The sequence below is a fragment of the Danio aesculapii genome, chromosome 23 (genome assembly GCF_903798145.1).
Source record: "Danio aesculapii chromosome 23, fDanAes4.1, whole genome shotgun sequence".
Classification (NCBI taxonomy): Eukaryota; Metazoa; Chordata; class Actinopteri; order Cypriniformes; family Danionidae; genus Danio; species Danio aesculapii.
This window is the reverse complement of record NC_079457.1, coordinates 45678388-45695820: the sequence shown is the minus strand read 5'-3', so window position 1 is coordinate 45695820 and position 17433 is coordinate 45678388. Positions and strand designations below refer to the sequence as shown.

The 17433-nt window shown below is 37.8% G+C and overlaps 1 protein-coding gene across 2 annotated transcripts in view; it reads right to left on the bottom strand.

The window, feature by feature from the left end:
- Positions 1-1147: 1147 nt before the first annotated feature.
- Positions 1148-17433, bottom strand: part of pacsin1a (protein kinase C and casein kinase substrate in neurons 1a) — an 81663-nt gene continuing 65377 nt past the window's right edge. For both annotated transcript variants that reach the window (XM_056450070.1, XM_056450072.1), the window contains exons 4-10: positions 16905-17140; positions 14194-14337; positions 11042-11217; positions 9007-9127; positions 5253-5368; positions 4086-4282; positions 1148-1458 (exon numbers count right to left, since the gene is read on the bottom strand). In XM_056450070.1, coding sequence (XP_056306045.1) covers positions 1349-1458; positions 4086-4282; positions 5253-5368; positions 9007-9127; positions 11042-11217; positions 14194-14337; positions 16905-17140 — 1100 coding nt within the window. In that variant the 3' untranslated portion in view covers positions 1148-1348. The remainder of the gene's footprint in view (positions 1459-4085; positions 4283-5252; positions 5369-9006; positions 9128-11041; positions 11218-14193; positions 14338-16904; positions 17141-17433) is intronic.

Genomic DNA, 17433 nt, shown 5'->3' with positions numbered 1-17433 from the left:
AATTTATGATTTTGATGAAGAATTTGATTGCTTGTTAAGAAGATACTATACAACGTACAATTCAATTAAAAACATTAAAAGCTAAACATTTTTATTAATCAGTTAAGATATTGAGATAAATAATCTTGATGGAAGGCTACAACACGATCATTGCTCCGACCAATGTGCCTGACTTACAACCCAGCCTGATCTCATGAGGAAACTGAACTATTTTGCGTTTTGTCAATTTAGTGGATAATTCGTTCAGTTCAGTCGTACGAAAATGTACGATTTCAAAAAGGAGGCGTGACATCAAACCCCACCCCTAAACCCAACCATCATTGGGGATGAGCAAACCATACTAAACTGTACGAATGAGATTCTATGATTGCATACGAATTAGCCACTAAATCAAAAAGTTACGAATTGCCGTGAGGATAGCCATTGGTACGGTCTATAGCATTGTATACGCCAACTTTCCAAAAGTTCCAAAACGTTATATTTTATTTAATAATTGTTAAAATGAAATGAATCCTTTAGATTAGTCGAATAATCGATAAATTAGTCGATAGATTAATCAATATAAATACAGTCGTTAGCGGCAGCCCTAGAGTGAACATCATCTAAGTGTGGTGATTCCATCATTTATGCATGCTAGTTTTCTGTTCCGAGCACAGAATGAGGTTTTCGTGTTGACGGTTTGAGTCTACTGCCCTCCTCTGGTCACTGTGGGAACTGCATACAGAACAGACGGCCTGAGGAATCTGGGACTACATGCTTCCATAGCTCATGCTGCTATGTGTAAAGACACAGACATCAAGAGGACGATACCTAATATAATAACCAGTGCAACAGGGCATGGACTGATGGGAGGAAACCGAAGAGCCCACTGTGAGTCATATTCGCACACTGGACAAGTACCCCGTAATCGCTCGTATTGTCTTAAAATACAGCATAGTGGCCACATGAACGTCTGTCGAGTTGGAACGTACACTAATAGGAGGTATTCTGTGATATAATTTCAAATAACCATGTAATCCGCACGAATAATCGTATCCTGTACTTGCATAACTGATGGGTCATTTATTGATTCTTATCCGTTTGTTTGAATGCATATAACGTTATATATTTGCAAATAGACATTAGTAGTGAGCAAGCTCTTCCCCGCTGGGCAGATAAGATCGATATATATATACAGTGTGGTTATCTTTACTAAGATTTTTTTTTGTTTGTTTTGAATCTTAAACAAGACTGCATTGCACATCTTCAGGGAAAGTCGTTCGTATGAAGTCTCTGGCAATTTTGCCATTTTTATTCGATCGGACAATCAGAGCTGCCTCCAAAGGTGTGTCGTCCTCTGGTCAGGTGATCAGATTTCCTCCACGTAATTGGCCGGGTATAAGCCTGACCGCCCGCTGTCCAGGCGACCTCTGCACCAGCCCTGGTCATCTTCCTCTTCGATCTTTGTTAACTCATCACCTGTTGGTCGAAAATCAGAGTGAGACTGCACGTTCAGCTTGCACATCAGCAATGTAGGTGTTATCATTACAGTAATGGATGTAATATGCTGATGCTTACTTCCCTCTTCACAAGGGGAATTCAAATACAAAAATTATTTTGAGACAATTCCATTTAAATATGTTTTATTGTTAAAATATCATCCACTGTTGTGTAATAATGCTCCTAATGTGTTCGCTTGTAGGTTCTACCGCAATGCTGAGACGAGTTGTTGATTTGAGATTTGGGAATTTTGAATGTGTGGGATTGTTTTTGAAATGCAGTATATTAAAGATGTATTAAAGTGTCTGCTCTTTAGAGCCCATTTGTTGCTCTTGTTGGATTTTGAGTTTGCTTTCACTGCATTGTCTAGTACACCTGGACATATGAGTTGGTAAACAGAATATACGAAAAAGGAAATGGACCCCAGAGCAACTTTTTTTCTTTGTTTGTGCTGTTTGTCCAACCCTATCGATGTATTATCATTAGGGATGCAATGATTCTAGATTTTGATTGTACGATGATAGTCTGCAGAATATGGTTTCACAGTTATCATGATTATTATGCATTAATTAATTTCAAAGCATGACTAGTTTAGAAAATCATATGAAATCTCCTTATATTTTAAAGTGTTATTAATTGCTGCTCAGTAACCAATTAATGCAGCACAGAATAGTAAGAAAAAAACATACAATAGTCCATTTCTCTTTGAACTTAAAAGTAAGTGAATTTTGTTTTTGGCATTTAAACGTAAGTATTAATTTTACACTGAAAATAAATGGATAAATAAATAAATAAATAAATAAATAAGAAGAATAAATAAATAAATAAATAAATAAATAAATAAGAAGAATAATTAAATAAAGAATAAGAATAAATAAATAAATAAATAAATAATAAGAATAAATGAATAAATAATAAGAATAAATAAATAAATAAGAAGAAGAATTAAATAAAGAATAAGAATAAATAAAGAATAAGAATAAATAAATAAATAATAAGAATAAATAAATAAGAAGAATAAATAAGAAGAATAACTAAATAAATAAATAATAAGAATAAATAAAAAAAGAATAAGAATAAATAAATAAGAAGAATAAATAAGAAGAATAACTAAATAAATAAATAATAAGAATAAATAAAAAAAGAATAAGAATAAATAAATAATATGAATAAATAAATAAATAAATAAATAAATAATAAGAATAAATAAATAAATAAATAAATAAATAGGAAGAATAAATGATAAGAATAAATAAATAAATAAATAAATAAATAAATAAGAAGAATAAATAAATAAAGAATTAGAATAAATAAATAATATGAATAAATAAATAAGAAGAATAAATAAATAAATAAAAAGATTAAATAAATAAATAAATTAATTAATTAGTAATAAGAATAAATAAAAAATAGTATTTGTCTAATGTAAATCTAAGCCTTATTTTTGCTAAGCAATTAAATTGTAGTCAAAGGCTGCTGAACCTCTGTCTGAAAGGAACTTTATCAACTATATTACAAAATTGTATTTTGCTTCTCTATTTCTTGACTCTTTGGAGTAGAAATGTTTATATTCCATACAAAGTATAAGGCTGACTGGTCAGTTCTTGACTTGTGGTGTGCTCGCAGCATTCTTTCAACTAGGTGTGCCTGGAAAGCATGTCGTGCTATAACAAAGTTGCGTGTGCAAAAGACAGGATATGTGAACGGCCCTTAGTTAATAGCTATATTTGTAAGAAAGTTACATGTTTGTTTGTTTTTTAATATGATTTAGGTGGGGACCAAGTGTCCCCATAAGCACAGCAACACCAGTATATTTTGACCTTGTGGGGACTTTTAAAAAAAAAATTATATTTTAGATAGCGGCAGCCCTAGACCTTTTTTGATGGGACAGTGGAAATATACAGACAGGAAAGCAGAGATAGAGGAAGGATCGGAAAAGGACCTTGAGCTGGGAATCGAACTCAGGTCACCGCGAGCACCTCGATCCTATCTGTTCACACACTGACCACTAGGCTATTGGTGCTAACTGGGGACATTTTCTGATCCCATGAGGAAAATGGCTCAGAAATCACACAGAATAAAGTATTTTAAAGATATAAAATAGCAAATTGTTTCATGAGAGGGTTGGGTTTAAGGGTAGTGTGAGACAATATACAGTCTGTACAATAGAAACATCATTCAACTCAACACTATGGGAAGTCCCCATAAAGAGAGCTGTACAAGTGTAAGTGTTTGTCTGCAAGGTTAGGCTTCAACCCTATTAAAACACACCTGAACAAGCTAATCAAGGTCTTACTAGGTATACTCGAAACTTTCAGGCAGGTGTGATGAGGCAAGTTGGAGCTAAACTCTGCAGGAACACCGGCCCTCCAGGACTGAGATTGGTGACCCCTAGTTTAAATGCTCTGTTTTGTACTTTGTGAACAAAGCAAGTTTCTCTTTTTGTGTGATATACTGTCTTGTAATTCAGAAATAATCTTGGCAATTCTTTTAATAACGATCCTGAGTTGTTGGTGGCTGTTTAATTGAAGGGTGGTCACTGCAACATAATATTGCCCGCTCCTTAACATCATTTTTGCCTTTTATTTTAGCTTACTGCACTTTACCTGCTTTGAAGCTCAGCTCATCCTGCTCCTGTCCATCATAGTCATACAGCGCCCGCACGCGCACACCTCCTCTGCTGGCCGAGTCTTCCTCAAAAGAATTTGCTCCGCCGTTCGTCTCGTTCCCAGAGTATCCGGCGGGCTGCTCATCATCTGACCATTCTGTGGAGTACGCCTGGTTCTTATCATAGCTGCTCACACTACACAAACAGAAGAAATACAACATACAGCCATTGATTCCACTGTGGTTTCTTTAAATGAGACCTAAAACAGTTCAAATCGAACATTCAGAACATTTGTGCATGAATGATTTTTCTGAAGATTTAAATTTAAGCAATACCAGAAAGACTGCAATGATTTTGGGGTTGTGACATGCTTTAATACAGCGAATACAGTATATACGTGTATATGTTCATCTTGGTGATCCTGGGTTGCCTTCAACTGCCTCAGTTCTTAAAGGCCTGGACACACCAAGCTGACAGTCGGCTGTTGTTGAAGCGTTGTATCTTGTCGTGTTAATGGCGGTGGTTTGCCGATTTAGCATGTATAAGTTTTGTATTGCCTCTTCGCTAAATGCCTCCTCATTTGTAAGTCGCTTTAGACAGAAATGTTTGCTAAATGGCTACATTAAAAAATGTTAACCTTTGATAGGACTGGGTGGCATGGTGGTACAGTGGGTAATACAGCAAGAAGGTCGCTGGTTCGAGGCCTGGCTGGGTCAGTTGATATTTCTGTGTGGAGTTCCATGTTCTCCCTAGGTTCGTGTAGGTTTCCCCTGGTTGCTCCGGTTTCCCTCATATTCAAAGACATGTGCTATAGGTTAACTAAGCTAAATTGTCTGTAGTATACATGTGTCCTTTTCCTCCAGGTTGGGGGTTGAGCATTGGGCTAATGACCCACCTTGTAAAAAATTTGATGTTACAAAACACCATATGAAGCGGCTAAATATCAACTTTGATATAAATGACCCTGGAAGTACGTAAGTAACCTTTAATAGATTAATATGCAGTTTCAACAGAAGAGGTTAAAGCCAGAATCTAAAGAGATCAGAAGAGAATTCTTAGATTTTTTATGTATAACAAGAGAGTATGAAGGGGACAGAAATCAAACTCTTAAAAGAGAAAAGATCACTGCAGATGAAAGCGAGGACAGTGTGAAGCAGAGTCTGACCTGCCGCGGTCTCCTGGTTGACCTGCATGTTCTGTGTTCGGGGTGGCAGGAGCGACTCCATCCGGCTTCTTCTTTTCTCTCTTGGCAACAGCATTGGTGGCCTCTGGATTATATTCCTGAGAAAAACAGATTCAGGACAGAAAACCTCACTTCCACTTCATACAGTTTCTGAGAATGATGAAGTGTTTCCTTTACTATCAGTTCTTAGGTGCATTCTTGCTGTGTATGTTGGAAAAGTTATGGATATAGGCCTGCCACACAGCTGAATGCTCACTTAAAGAGGTGGTCCAGAGTGTATTTTTAAGGCTTGGTGGTGTTTATAAGATCCAAAACAATATGTGCTCATGCTTCATTAGTAAAAAAAAAAAACGGTTATTTTAAATATATCTTACATTAATTATATACAGCTACTTAGCTAACATGAAAACGACTGTCACATTTCCTAGTTCCTCCGAAAATCTGCCCTCGAGAGGCTCTGATTGGTCAGCTAACATAATTTGCTGTGATTCATGGATTGACTCCACGTCACCAGGAAGCGTCACACCACTACTAGCATGCGCTTAGCCTCTACTGTGTAAATACTGTCATTCAGTGTAGCTGTGTCAGTGTGAGCCCGAATTAGAAAATGAAATTGAAGAGGACACAACTGAACCTCATGCCTGCTCTCTGAAAAAAAATCTGACAAGTGTCTTTCATATATATTTGGGTTATCAGCATGTAATATGAAACGTTCACATATCTTTTCCGAGTTTGTTATTTGAGATGTAATACGCAGGAAAAGTGTCCGCATAGACAGACACTGCAGTGTTGGTGAAAATTGTGGGTGTTTCCAGCGGTTTGATGGATAAATATGAACTTGTAGCTAAATTATTAGCGGTGCCAAACAGCATTTTTCTGTGTTCACATCCTTGTTTACATCATTGCTACAACATACCGTTAAGGCTAAAAACTATGCAAATAATAGATCAATTTTAACAAATAAACACCCTTACAGGTTGTGGCTCACCATCCACAGCTTCTGCTATTATGGTTTAACTGCTCCTTCTTTGAGGAGTTTTAGCCGAATCCAGCACTGAACTGGGAGAGATTCTGGAAGCTGTCCTTTGTCAAATGCTAGAGCTATATATTTTTTATAAGTCTCTGAGACATAATTAAAATTAAACTGTAAGCACTTCTCTCTTTGTGCCGTGTCCTTTGGAAGCTCAAATACAGAAACAGAACAAGCTCTGTGGACATAGCAGTGTTTGGACGGCATTTTAGCTTTCTCTGCTATAACATTACAGCACGTCTGGCCACGTCTGCACAGGGTGAATGAGCATAACCTAAAGCGTTTGAGATCTCACTAACCTGGATGTATTTTTTTTTTTTTGTAGCCCCCAAACTTCGTTTACTGTAGGCTTTGCTAAGCTAACTCTGTAAAAGCCAATGTCTCCCTTTGGATTGCACTTTGAGTGTTTTACATTCAGAGACGTTGTTTATGTTCACACAGCTCCATTCCACATGAACTGAAGTTTAAAATATGATATCGTAAATGAATTATTATTCCCACTGAAGAACAAAACCTATGAAGTAAAGTCTCGGAAGGTAGACAAGCTGACACTGGTGAGGAACCTTGTCTATAGGCACACATTTGTGCCATAATGATCCATACTACTACCTAAAACTGCTCCCTTTCTTAAATCCACTGCCCCAGTGACAGCTTGTAGCTTTATGTCTGAAAGTGCACAATCTTTCTTTTTACTTTTCGGCAACAGAATGCAAACAAAATGGCAATCTATTGTTGATTTTTATATTGTTCACCAAATGGAAATCCTGATATTGACCCAGGTTTATAAAAACTAGCATCAAAAACTTTTATTTTTGCGGCTAACATACAGTAATGCTTTACAGAGATATTTGAGTTTGTGAGAACCACATGTCTCCTGTTGTATTAAAACAAATACAAATCTCAAAAACACACAATGCCTGTTTTATCCCCATTTATCAGTATTGTTCGACATTCTTTAATTTACACTTTGTTATTGTTGTTCAAGTTTGTTGCTGTCTGTTCTTACCTTTTGTATGTGAGTTTAGAAAGACTGGTAGGTAAGTACGTCATGTGACATACATATCAGCACGTAGATTAACATTTGTCTAGACACACCAGGTAAGAGGGTGTGTGCCAACCATAGACTGTAAAATTTATGGACGTAGTATCCGTGACGTCACCCATAGGTTTCTGAACACTACAAAAGAAGCTACAAGTAGGCGCGGCCAACCGTCGCCATTTTGTTCACGCGTCATCGCACCCACGGCGGGATACCAAACAAGGGCAAAGAGGTGGAGAGTGAGCGGAGCTACAGACGCCTGCTGGCACTTTGCTTAGACCTGGCAGACAGACTTTACTTTGGGAGAAACGCTTGATACTTTATTACCTGCGACTCGTTTGTGTTCTGACCACATGTGCTTGGCTGTACACTATATCAATAAAGTGTTTAGACTTTTAAAAACACTGTAGTAATACACTGAGCCACTAAACATTGTTCTTATGACGTTTTTCTACAGGAGGAAAACGCGAATTACTTCCAAACACTTCAGATATAGTGTGTGTTAGTAAATGCAAGACTATTGATGAACTCCAGCGTAACACTGTATGATAACGCTTCAGATGACTGATCTAGAGCCTACAGCTAATCAATCTGTCAGATTCTGGAGTGCTTTACGGGTCTAAAGAAAAATAATAATGATAAATGATCTTAAATAAAACAAATACATTTATAGAGATGGTGTATAAGTATATAATCTTACTCACAAGGGAAACGGGGCCACAAATGGTTTGTGAGCACAATTAAGTGCACACAGCATGTCATATCATCTGATAATTGTGAGAAATAAGTCCAAAAGGCAACTGACTGTGTAAAGCCACATAAAACAACAAAAAAATACGATGAATATGCCGAGATCAGTGGCTAATCTGCCCTATTCAGCTGAGGTGAAGTGATGGCGACCAGCGAGACCTAGCTGTCACTCAAGTGGCCACGCCCTTAATTATGCAACTTAATATTACCTAATATAAAGGAAATGGATGAGTTATAAAAAAATTCACCCCCTCACAGTTGTCATGGAGGGTAATAATAGCTATATGAACCAAAATCGTTCTTTGTACAAGGCTGTAAACACCTTTTTTTCTGCTGTAAAGTTGGCCATTCTAACAGTGGGCTCAATTAAAATTTGCTTATTATGGAGCCAGGACTAGTGGAATTTCCATGAATTGCAGTTTCACTACTTCCGTATTGGCTTCCCGAGGGAGAGCGGGAGGTTGCCGCTTGGTGCCAACCAGTGCATTTTTGGTTTAAAGTGTTAGTCAGTGTAGATTAGATAGGACGTCATTGACGTTGAAGATTTCTTTTTCATATCTTTTGTTTATTAGATTAGGTTTAGAGGGGATTTGTTGTGAATATTAGTAAGACTGTTTGGTTTTGTTTGATTCTTTTATTTAGCACCGCCCATATAGCCAGTCTTTCTAACGTTTCATTGTTCATTGTCTTTAACCTTGTATATTTTGTAAATACCTCACTCACTGATTCACCCTCACTTTTTGTAAATAAAATCACGTATTTCTCCACTTATTTCTGCTGTCCTTCCTTACTTTATATCACAATTTGTTTTTGAGTTTATGCAATAACCAATTCCTCAGTTAAATGTGCAACCCCACTCTCCTAGACAAAAAGGGGTTGTAACAACCTAGTATCTTTAATTATTAAAAGTCGTGTACCTCAAACTGGGGCCAGTTCATATGCATGCCAGGACCGTGATTATTACTGAACCACTTGAGATCCTCTTGTGTGTTGGAGGCCAGAATGGTGCGCTCAAACTCACGGTACACTGCGGCATAGCTGCACATGGAGAAGACAAACACAAAACACACAAACTTAACAGTACGCCTTGACAAAAACCCTTCATACAACTAGACTCCAGGAAGCTAACCTCAAAATGAAGGATTTAAAAATATTTATGAATTAAACATAGGTAGCCACCATCCTTCAAGAACACACCAACATTTTCATTAGCCGCGTTTCCACTATCGCGCCTAAAGCGAGCGAGCCAGGGCGAGCCAAGGCCAGTCGCGTTTCCACTATCACTTCCAGGGCGTAATCGGGCCAAAGCGGGGCTTCCTTGGGGCCAGCGTCCGACCTTTTTAGGCCCGCAGAATACCTTGGGCCAAGGAGGGCCAACTGGGGCTTCGGGGCAGGGTTACGTACAAAGGCGGAGTTTTCCTGTCAGGTAAAGAGTAGACAAGATGCTTTCTTCCCTTACAATTGTTTTGCTATCGCGCTTGATCAACTCACTAAGAAAAATCTGTGTTCGAAGTAAATGCCGCCGAACTCGAATGTCCTTATTCAGGGATCACTGTCTGGCCTTACACCAACAGACCACAAACAGTAAAAAAGCAATCGCTTCGGTGTTCTCCATCTTCCAGCTTTCGTAGTGATGCCAGGTTGTGTTTGTGGTTATAATTTGAGTTTTTTGTTCCCGCTGAAGTGGGCGGGTTGTGTGACAGGTTGTGTGACGTTTGATCCGGGGGACGTTCTGGGGGCGGTGTTTGCGTGACGCGCTGCGAGCAACTAGCCCGACAGTGGAAACGCGACATGATTTCAGCCTCATTTGTCAACCTCCCGGGCTATTGGCCCGGCCTGGCCCGATTAAAGCCCTGGCTCGCACTGGCCCGATAGTGGAAATGCGGCTATTGAATAATGTCTTAAATGTTCAGCGTAAAACCCCTATAGTGTGCTTCAAAAGAATTCAGAGATACGACCGTATGTTTCTGGTAATTGTGGAGCCTTTAGTTTAAGGTATTGCTATTAAACTGAAACAAGAGGCCAATATAGAGAAATCACCTTTTGAATGTGTGAATAAATTATTCAGATTTTTCTTTAATTGATATTTCTGTGGATCTCGTCTATCAAATTTGATCTTTATTTTGTATTTTCTATTGGATTCGAGTCAGGTGATTGGCTGGGCCATTCTGCAGCTTGGTTTTCTTTCTCTGAAAGCATTCGAGTTTCCTTGGCTGTGTTTTGGATCATTGTCTTGCTGAAATGTCCACCCTGGTTTAATCTTCATCCTCCTGCTAATGTAGATGTTGGACTGAAGCAGCTGATATTCATTTACATTGACAAAAGGGAGAGGGTTGCTGAAGACCTACTGAGAGATTTCAGCTGCTGTCTGGGCTTTCACTGCCTTTCTACATCTCCCTTTCTTCATGCGTTCAATACTTTTTCCCATTTAATTTCATTTTATCACACATAGCTTCATGTGTAAGCTAATTAGTTTTGTTTTCGTTGCATATGCAGATTTCTTTGGTTGTTACCAACATCCGGTGAAAATATCAAGTCAATAGCACCTTCAGAAATATGTTTTCTGAGAAAAATGCTCACGTGTTACATCCTTTTTTCCCACACTTAAGATTGTTGTCTTGTTTCTAGTCCAGATATTTAAAAAAACTTATCTTAAATCAAGTAGCCTTTTTTTAGACAAGCAAAAAATATTGTACAAAATAATCTTATGTCAAAACAAAAAACAAGATTATTTTGCTTACCCCATTGGTAGACTATTGTGCTTGTTTTAAGGGAAAAACTCACTTCATTTGGCACATTATTTCTTGAAACAAGACTATAGTTTATGCTTGTCTAGAAAATGCTTCTTGATTTTAATATTTTTAAATACTTGGACTGGAAACAAGAGAAAAAACTTTTTTTTTTTTACAATGTAAGATACTGATTTCTCTGTGAATGAGGGTTTACACTGACTTTTGGTTCTCGGTGAGGTTTAGGTGTCGTTTGATGTCCAGCAGGACCTCTTTGAGGAAGGTCAGCCGCTTGACCTCGTGCTGCTGGCATTGGTCAAACACCTGCTCCATGCTCTCCATGTATGGTGGTCTGCACTTGGACAGTTCGTCCAGAGACTTCTCATACTTCTCCTTCGCCTGCGGGAAACACACAGTTCAATTCAAGTTTACTTGTATAGTGCTTTTCACAATAGTCACTGTTTCAAAGCAGCTTTACAAAATGCATTATTGCATTACAATCCGATTCAGAAACGTCAAGGTTACTAGTTTCCATAACTTGAATAACTTTAACTAATTAACTAGAAACTAACAGTTAAAGTTATTATATATAAACGTAGTTACCCTGCAGTTATATATTATATATACAGTGCTCAGCATATATGAGTACACCCCCAACAAATCTCTCATTTAAATGAATATTTTCTATTCACCTTATTCTCCGCGTACGAGTGGGCGCGGCCATTTGAATCATTTCGAGACTTCCGGTCTCATTCACTTCCATTCATTTTTAGACGTTAAAACAGCTCGTTTTGCTGCTTGGTGTTTGCAAACTGATATTTTCTTATTATATAATTGTACTTTGTCTGTATTGTCATGCAAACACTTGTTTGTAGAGTAAGTAGTTCAACCGTTTTCTGCCGTTTATTATTCCGAGTCATTTCTCCCATAGGCAGCTGAATCGGAAGTTCTAGAACAATCGCAAAAACGAGCGCACTTCCGCATTGAAGAATAAGGTCAATAGGAAGCTTAACAATATTATATTTGTGCATATACATTAGATTAGTCAGTACTGAAGACAAATCTGCAGCCAATCTAACAAAATACCTATGATAACGGTTCAAAATGAGTACAGCCAAATTTATATGTTAGGAAAAAGAATATGTTAGGAGAAAGAGCAAAATTCAAGAAAAAAAAAAAATTATTTTTCTAATAATTTGCATGAATTTAAATGTGTTATCTTCCTAATTCTAAAGGTTTTTGATGACTAAAATATTATTTTAATGAATATATCTGTTAAATAAATCTGTTTTGTTCAAATGCAGTAAAAATGAAGTCACCATATAACAGCATGGTCAATTACAGTTTAGCACTCACAGCTCAACGTCCTAGATATGGATTTAAAAACACTGTCATCTTTACCCTCACTGTAAAAAATGCTTTTCTTACTTTGAGTTTTTGTCTTGTTTCTAGTCCAAATAGCTAATAATTCCTAAATCAAGAAAAATATTGCTATTGTAGGGTGTCAGTTTAGGTGAGGATTGAACCCAGGTCTCTTGGACACAAAGCTAGGGCTTTTCCCTGCTGAGCAAACTCCCTTAAAGATGAACCCAAGAGCAGAAGATTTATAAGGGAACTTGAGGCTTTGGTTTCATAAAAAACAAACAACTGATCTTTACTTGAAAAACAGAATGCAAAGTACAACAGAATTGACTGAAGCCGAGCTTCCAGTAAACAAGTAAAACAAATAAGACACGATGGTCAAAAAAGACACAACAGTAAAGTGTCACTTAGCTTCTCTAGACAATCTGGGGAACACCAGGCAGTAATGCCTCAAGACTGAACACAGTAGCTTGTAACTAGGGATGGCTGACGTGAAACTGACGTTTCGACACAGTGTTGAGATCCCGAAGCGAAAGTGTTTCGAAACACTGTACCGCAGCATGATCCGAAACACCTGGTCACGTGACTAAAGCGATTCAAACCATCGATCAGTTCAGAAGCGTTTCGAGACTTGGAGAATCTGCAGGGTCATACATAAGCTTTTGTCGCGTACGGCCTAGTGGACTGTGCATGTCCATGTTGTTACAGTCTTCATCTGACTTTTGGTTTCGAATCCCGACTTGTACAAATACTCTAAAATCGTGATTTTATGTATGAGGATTCATTCTTACAAAGTGGGCTTTAATACCTCAATTTGTTCAACTGTTTATCGCTGAAGCTGTTCCAGTGCAATACATAAAAAATGACCACTAGGTGTCACTGTAGAGTGGGATTTCGAAACGTTTCGAAGCTTCGACACATTTGCTTCAACTGTTTCAGTGTTTCCCGAAGCCTCGCTTTGCCCACCACTACTTGTAACACACACACACTTATATAGGGCAAAACACAGGTGTTGCTAATCAAGCTTGAGTGGTGGCACACAGCAGATGGTGAGTAAGTGGTGCCATCCACTGTTCCGGAGGAAGCATAGGAATGGGATCCTGTTGTGCGAGAAGACAGGAGCACCTCACTCTGGTTAGGAGGGGGAAATACCGCTTAATGATTTCTTACAGCTATGGTCTTGTTTTCCGAAATGTAATGTCAAAAATAAATGAGGAATTTTTTGCTAGTTTTAAGGAAGCTCACTTCATTTTGGCGTATTTTTTTCTCAAAACAAGACTATGAGTTTTGCTTGTCTAAGATTTAAAAATTTGTAGATATTTGGACTAAAATCGTGACAAAAACTAGTAAGAAAGTAAGAAAAGCAATTTTTGCAGTGAATCAACATAATAATAATCCAAAGCCAGTCTTTATCCTGCTTTCAGGAATTTAATACAATAATGTGCTGAATCATTAAAGACAGTGATTGATGTTATAGCTTTCACATATAATTCATTGTCATTTTTTAATGGCTCATTGTTGTGAGAGTCAAATAAAACACTGAATATGACAGTCTCACTATCACACAAACAATGTAGTATATGATGTAGACAGGATTGTTTTACATGTGAGGACAACCAATATGAATAAAAACGATCAATTAATCAATGCATATAAATGAAATGCATAATTTACATAAGGAACTATTCAACCAAATGTGTACAATATGTGCATATCCGCATAAAAATGTCAAATCAGAGCAAAAAATGTGTGAAGTAGACTATCAGAGTTTTGTGATTGTGCCATGATGACTATATATGTACTGCAATGCTACTCAATATTTAGCCTATATATAGAAATGCTTAATAACACTTTAATGACTGGGACCACATTGACTACATGCACATTCAGTAGAACACAACTCAAAGTTTAAAACTGGACTGGAACTCTAACAATAGAAACGTTCTTTGTGCTTGACAGTGGATGCAACTTGAATTCGTTTCTGTATTTTGGTCATGTGTCAGTTTTTCGCACCTTCTGCACATCCTGTTTGCATTTCTCGGTCTTCTCGTGAAGTTTTTTCTGCTGGTCAGGAGTGACCGATGCATCTGCTTCACGGGATGCCGCCAGCTTCTCCTCTTTACAGGCCATGTGGTAGGTTTTCTTTGCCGTTTCCATCTGCAGACACACAGAAAGACACCAATCTCTTTCACTAACCGCAACAATGAGGCTCAATGGATAAAGCTGAATGATGATGGTTGCTGAATATAACCGAAACGGTTGTTATCATAGGGTCACGATCAGTTCTGAGGTCAGTGGAATGCTAAAATAAAATCTTAATTCAAGGAAATAGTTAAACTAACAATAAAAATTATCTAATCATTTACATAAATACTTAATAAAGCTTATTTAGCCCATGAAATATAAAAAAAACATGTCACCTTCTCTAGCAGGCACTCAACGTCACATGACGTTGATCTTTTGGTTGCCACATCAGGTGACCAAAATTTACCATCAATTTGCTGTCTAATACCGATGTCAGCTGACATGTAATGCCAACATCAGTAGAGGTTTATTTTTGGTTGGTGGGTAGCGCTGTAGTCTCACAGCAAGACGGTCGCTGGTTTGAGCCTCGGCTGGGTCAGTTGGCATTTCTGAGTGGAGTTTGCATGTTCTCCCCGTGTTGGCATGGGTTTCCTCTGGGTGCTCCGGATTCCCCCACAAGTCCAAAGACACGCTATAGGTGTATGTGTGTGAATGAGAGTATATGGGTGTTTTCCAGTGATGGGTTGCAGCTGAAAGGGTATCCGTTGCGTAAAACATATGCTGGATAAGTTGGCGGTTCATTCCGCTGTGGCGACCCCTGATTAATAAAGGGACTAAGCCGAAAAGAAAATGAATGAATGAATGAATGAATGGTTTTAGGCTGTGGCATTAACTAACTAAAATCCAACATCATTTTAACATCATAATATGACATCCATACAACGTCAAAGACATCTTAAGCCGTTGATCTTTGGTTGATATTAGGTTTTGGCTTTAACTACTAATTATCCAGCATCATCTTAATGTCATAAGGTGACGTTGGGTTCTGACGTCAACCCGATTTTCACATACAACCAAAATTCAAAGTTAGTCTGACGTTGGAGTCCAAGATCAATTTTACGTCTGTGTGACGTCCAGTGCCTGCTAGGTTGAATCAAATGCTCCGTCCCAATTCGCATACTATCCGTCCTAAATAGTATTTGAAAGTAGAATTAGTATGTCCCAAATCGTTGTATGTTGAAAAGGGTATGCCAAAGGTTCCCGTATGGTTTACTATTTCCGGTAAAAAATCGAAGTGTAGAAGCGTCCATACTCTAACCGCTGATATTGCCCACAATACATTGCGCGTAGGACGTGAATTCGATTTAGATCTACAAACGTGGGTGAAAAGTGTAAACAAACTACAAACATGATGGATGCACGAGACCAACCGTCAAGTAGAGAGGTTTCGGTAAAGCAGTTTGTTTGACTGTTAATTAATATCTAGCCCACTGGAACATGTTTTAATCACGTCTGCAACAACAATACTGAACTTATATAAAGACCTGTTTGGACGTTAACGTCTGAATGCAGAATTATCCAAACACCTGAGGAGGTTTCTCCGCATGAAAGACTCGTGAATGGGAGATTAACTTGCTGCTGCTTCTCCAATAAGGTGGGGAATTAAATATGAAAGAAATGTGGATGATGTGTGGATGATTGACAGCGCTCATAACTAAGCAACACAACGATCTGTTAATGAGGAAGTAGGATGTCCCAAAAGCTTGCATACTCTTCTGTTACACACTCAAAAGTGTGTACTTTTCTTTCACAAAACAGCACATACTTTTAGGGTGTAGTATAAGTATGCGAATTGGGACGCAGCAAAAGTTTTTTTCACAACTCCTTAATAATTTTTACACATGAATTCTGACTTAACATGGCTTTTTCCTCCCCTCTAGTTAAATTCTGAACACACAATTCTAAGTTGTGGTTTATTGTCCTGCTTAAATGACTTATTTTAATTTGGGAATTTCTCAATTGTTTTCTCTGAAGTCATTTATTGCTCAAACTTTGCAGCAGTTTATCTCCTTGTTGACATCTAAGTCGACAGGCTTTGAGAACACTGAGATACAGAGCTCCGTTTCAAAAATAAAGTTCTATGAAGGAAAACTTGTTTTAAATAAATTCCCTGTCTCACAGCAACTGTCAGATGCAGGCTGAGTGTAGGGGCTCTAGAGGGCGCTGCTGCAGCCTCAGCTCCTCTGCGTTGCCAGGTCTAGACATTATAAGCATTGAGTCATTGGACTTGCTTTTACAGTTTTTTTTTTCAATTGTTTTGCCATAAATTTCAGAACCCTGATGTCAATTTTTAAAACTCTAAACAGTCACTATTTTTAACACAGACTCTCCGGTGTTTAAACTCCGCCTGCTGTGTTCATTTCCTTAAAGAAGTCTTGCATTTGCAGGATCATTCATTCACATAATCCTTTTATCATACATAGACCACAATAACATAACTTTAGATCACACACACACACACACACACACACACACACGCAAACACACACGCACACACACACACACACACACACACACATACACACACAAGCTGCACTTCGTTTCAATAAACAATCCTTAACAATCATTAAATATTGCTATTGAAAATATATGATACAGGTTACATTATGGTTTATACATAAGGGAACAGTACACTGTACCTCTTTGAGTTTCTTGGCCCAGGGTTTCTGGGCTTTCTTGAAGCCCTCTTCAGCCTCTTTGGTTTCCTTGAATCCACCCATCATCTGTCTGTGGTACGAGTCTTTCTGCCAGTTCTTCACTTTCTCGACGTCCTCGTTCATCAGACCGTTCTTCACCTCTTGATGAAGTTCACTCACCTTATCGGCCTCAGTCATCATGGCTAACCAGGCTCGCTCTACTGACCCGTACTGAGGCCCTGCACACACACACACACACACACACAGATGGACCAAATCAGAAATGGACAGAACAATATATTATATATATATATATATATATATATATATATATATATATATATATATATATATATATATAACTTTACTATTCAGATTTTCCGGAGAATTCTGCAGATTTTTAGCCCATCATTAATTCTGTTCATTTACTTGAGTAAATGTGTGTGAATCTATATTTATTCAGTTTTTAAATTAATTACAGTAATATTATTGACTAATATGAAAATGTTCATCTGATTTACTCACAATACAG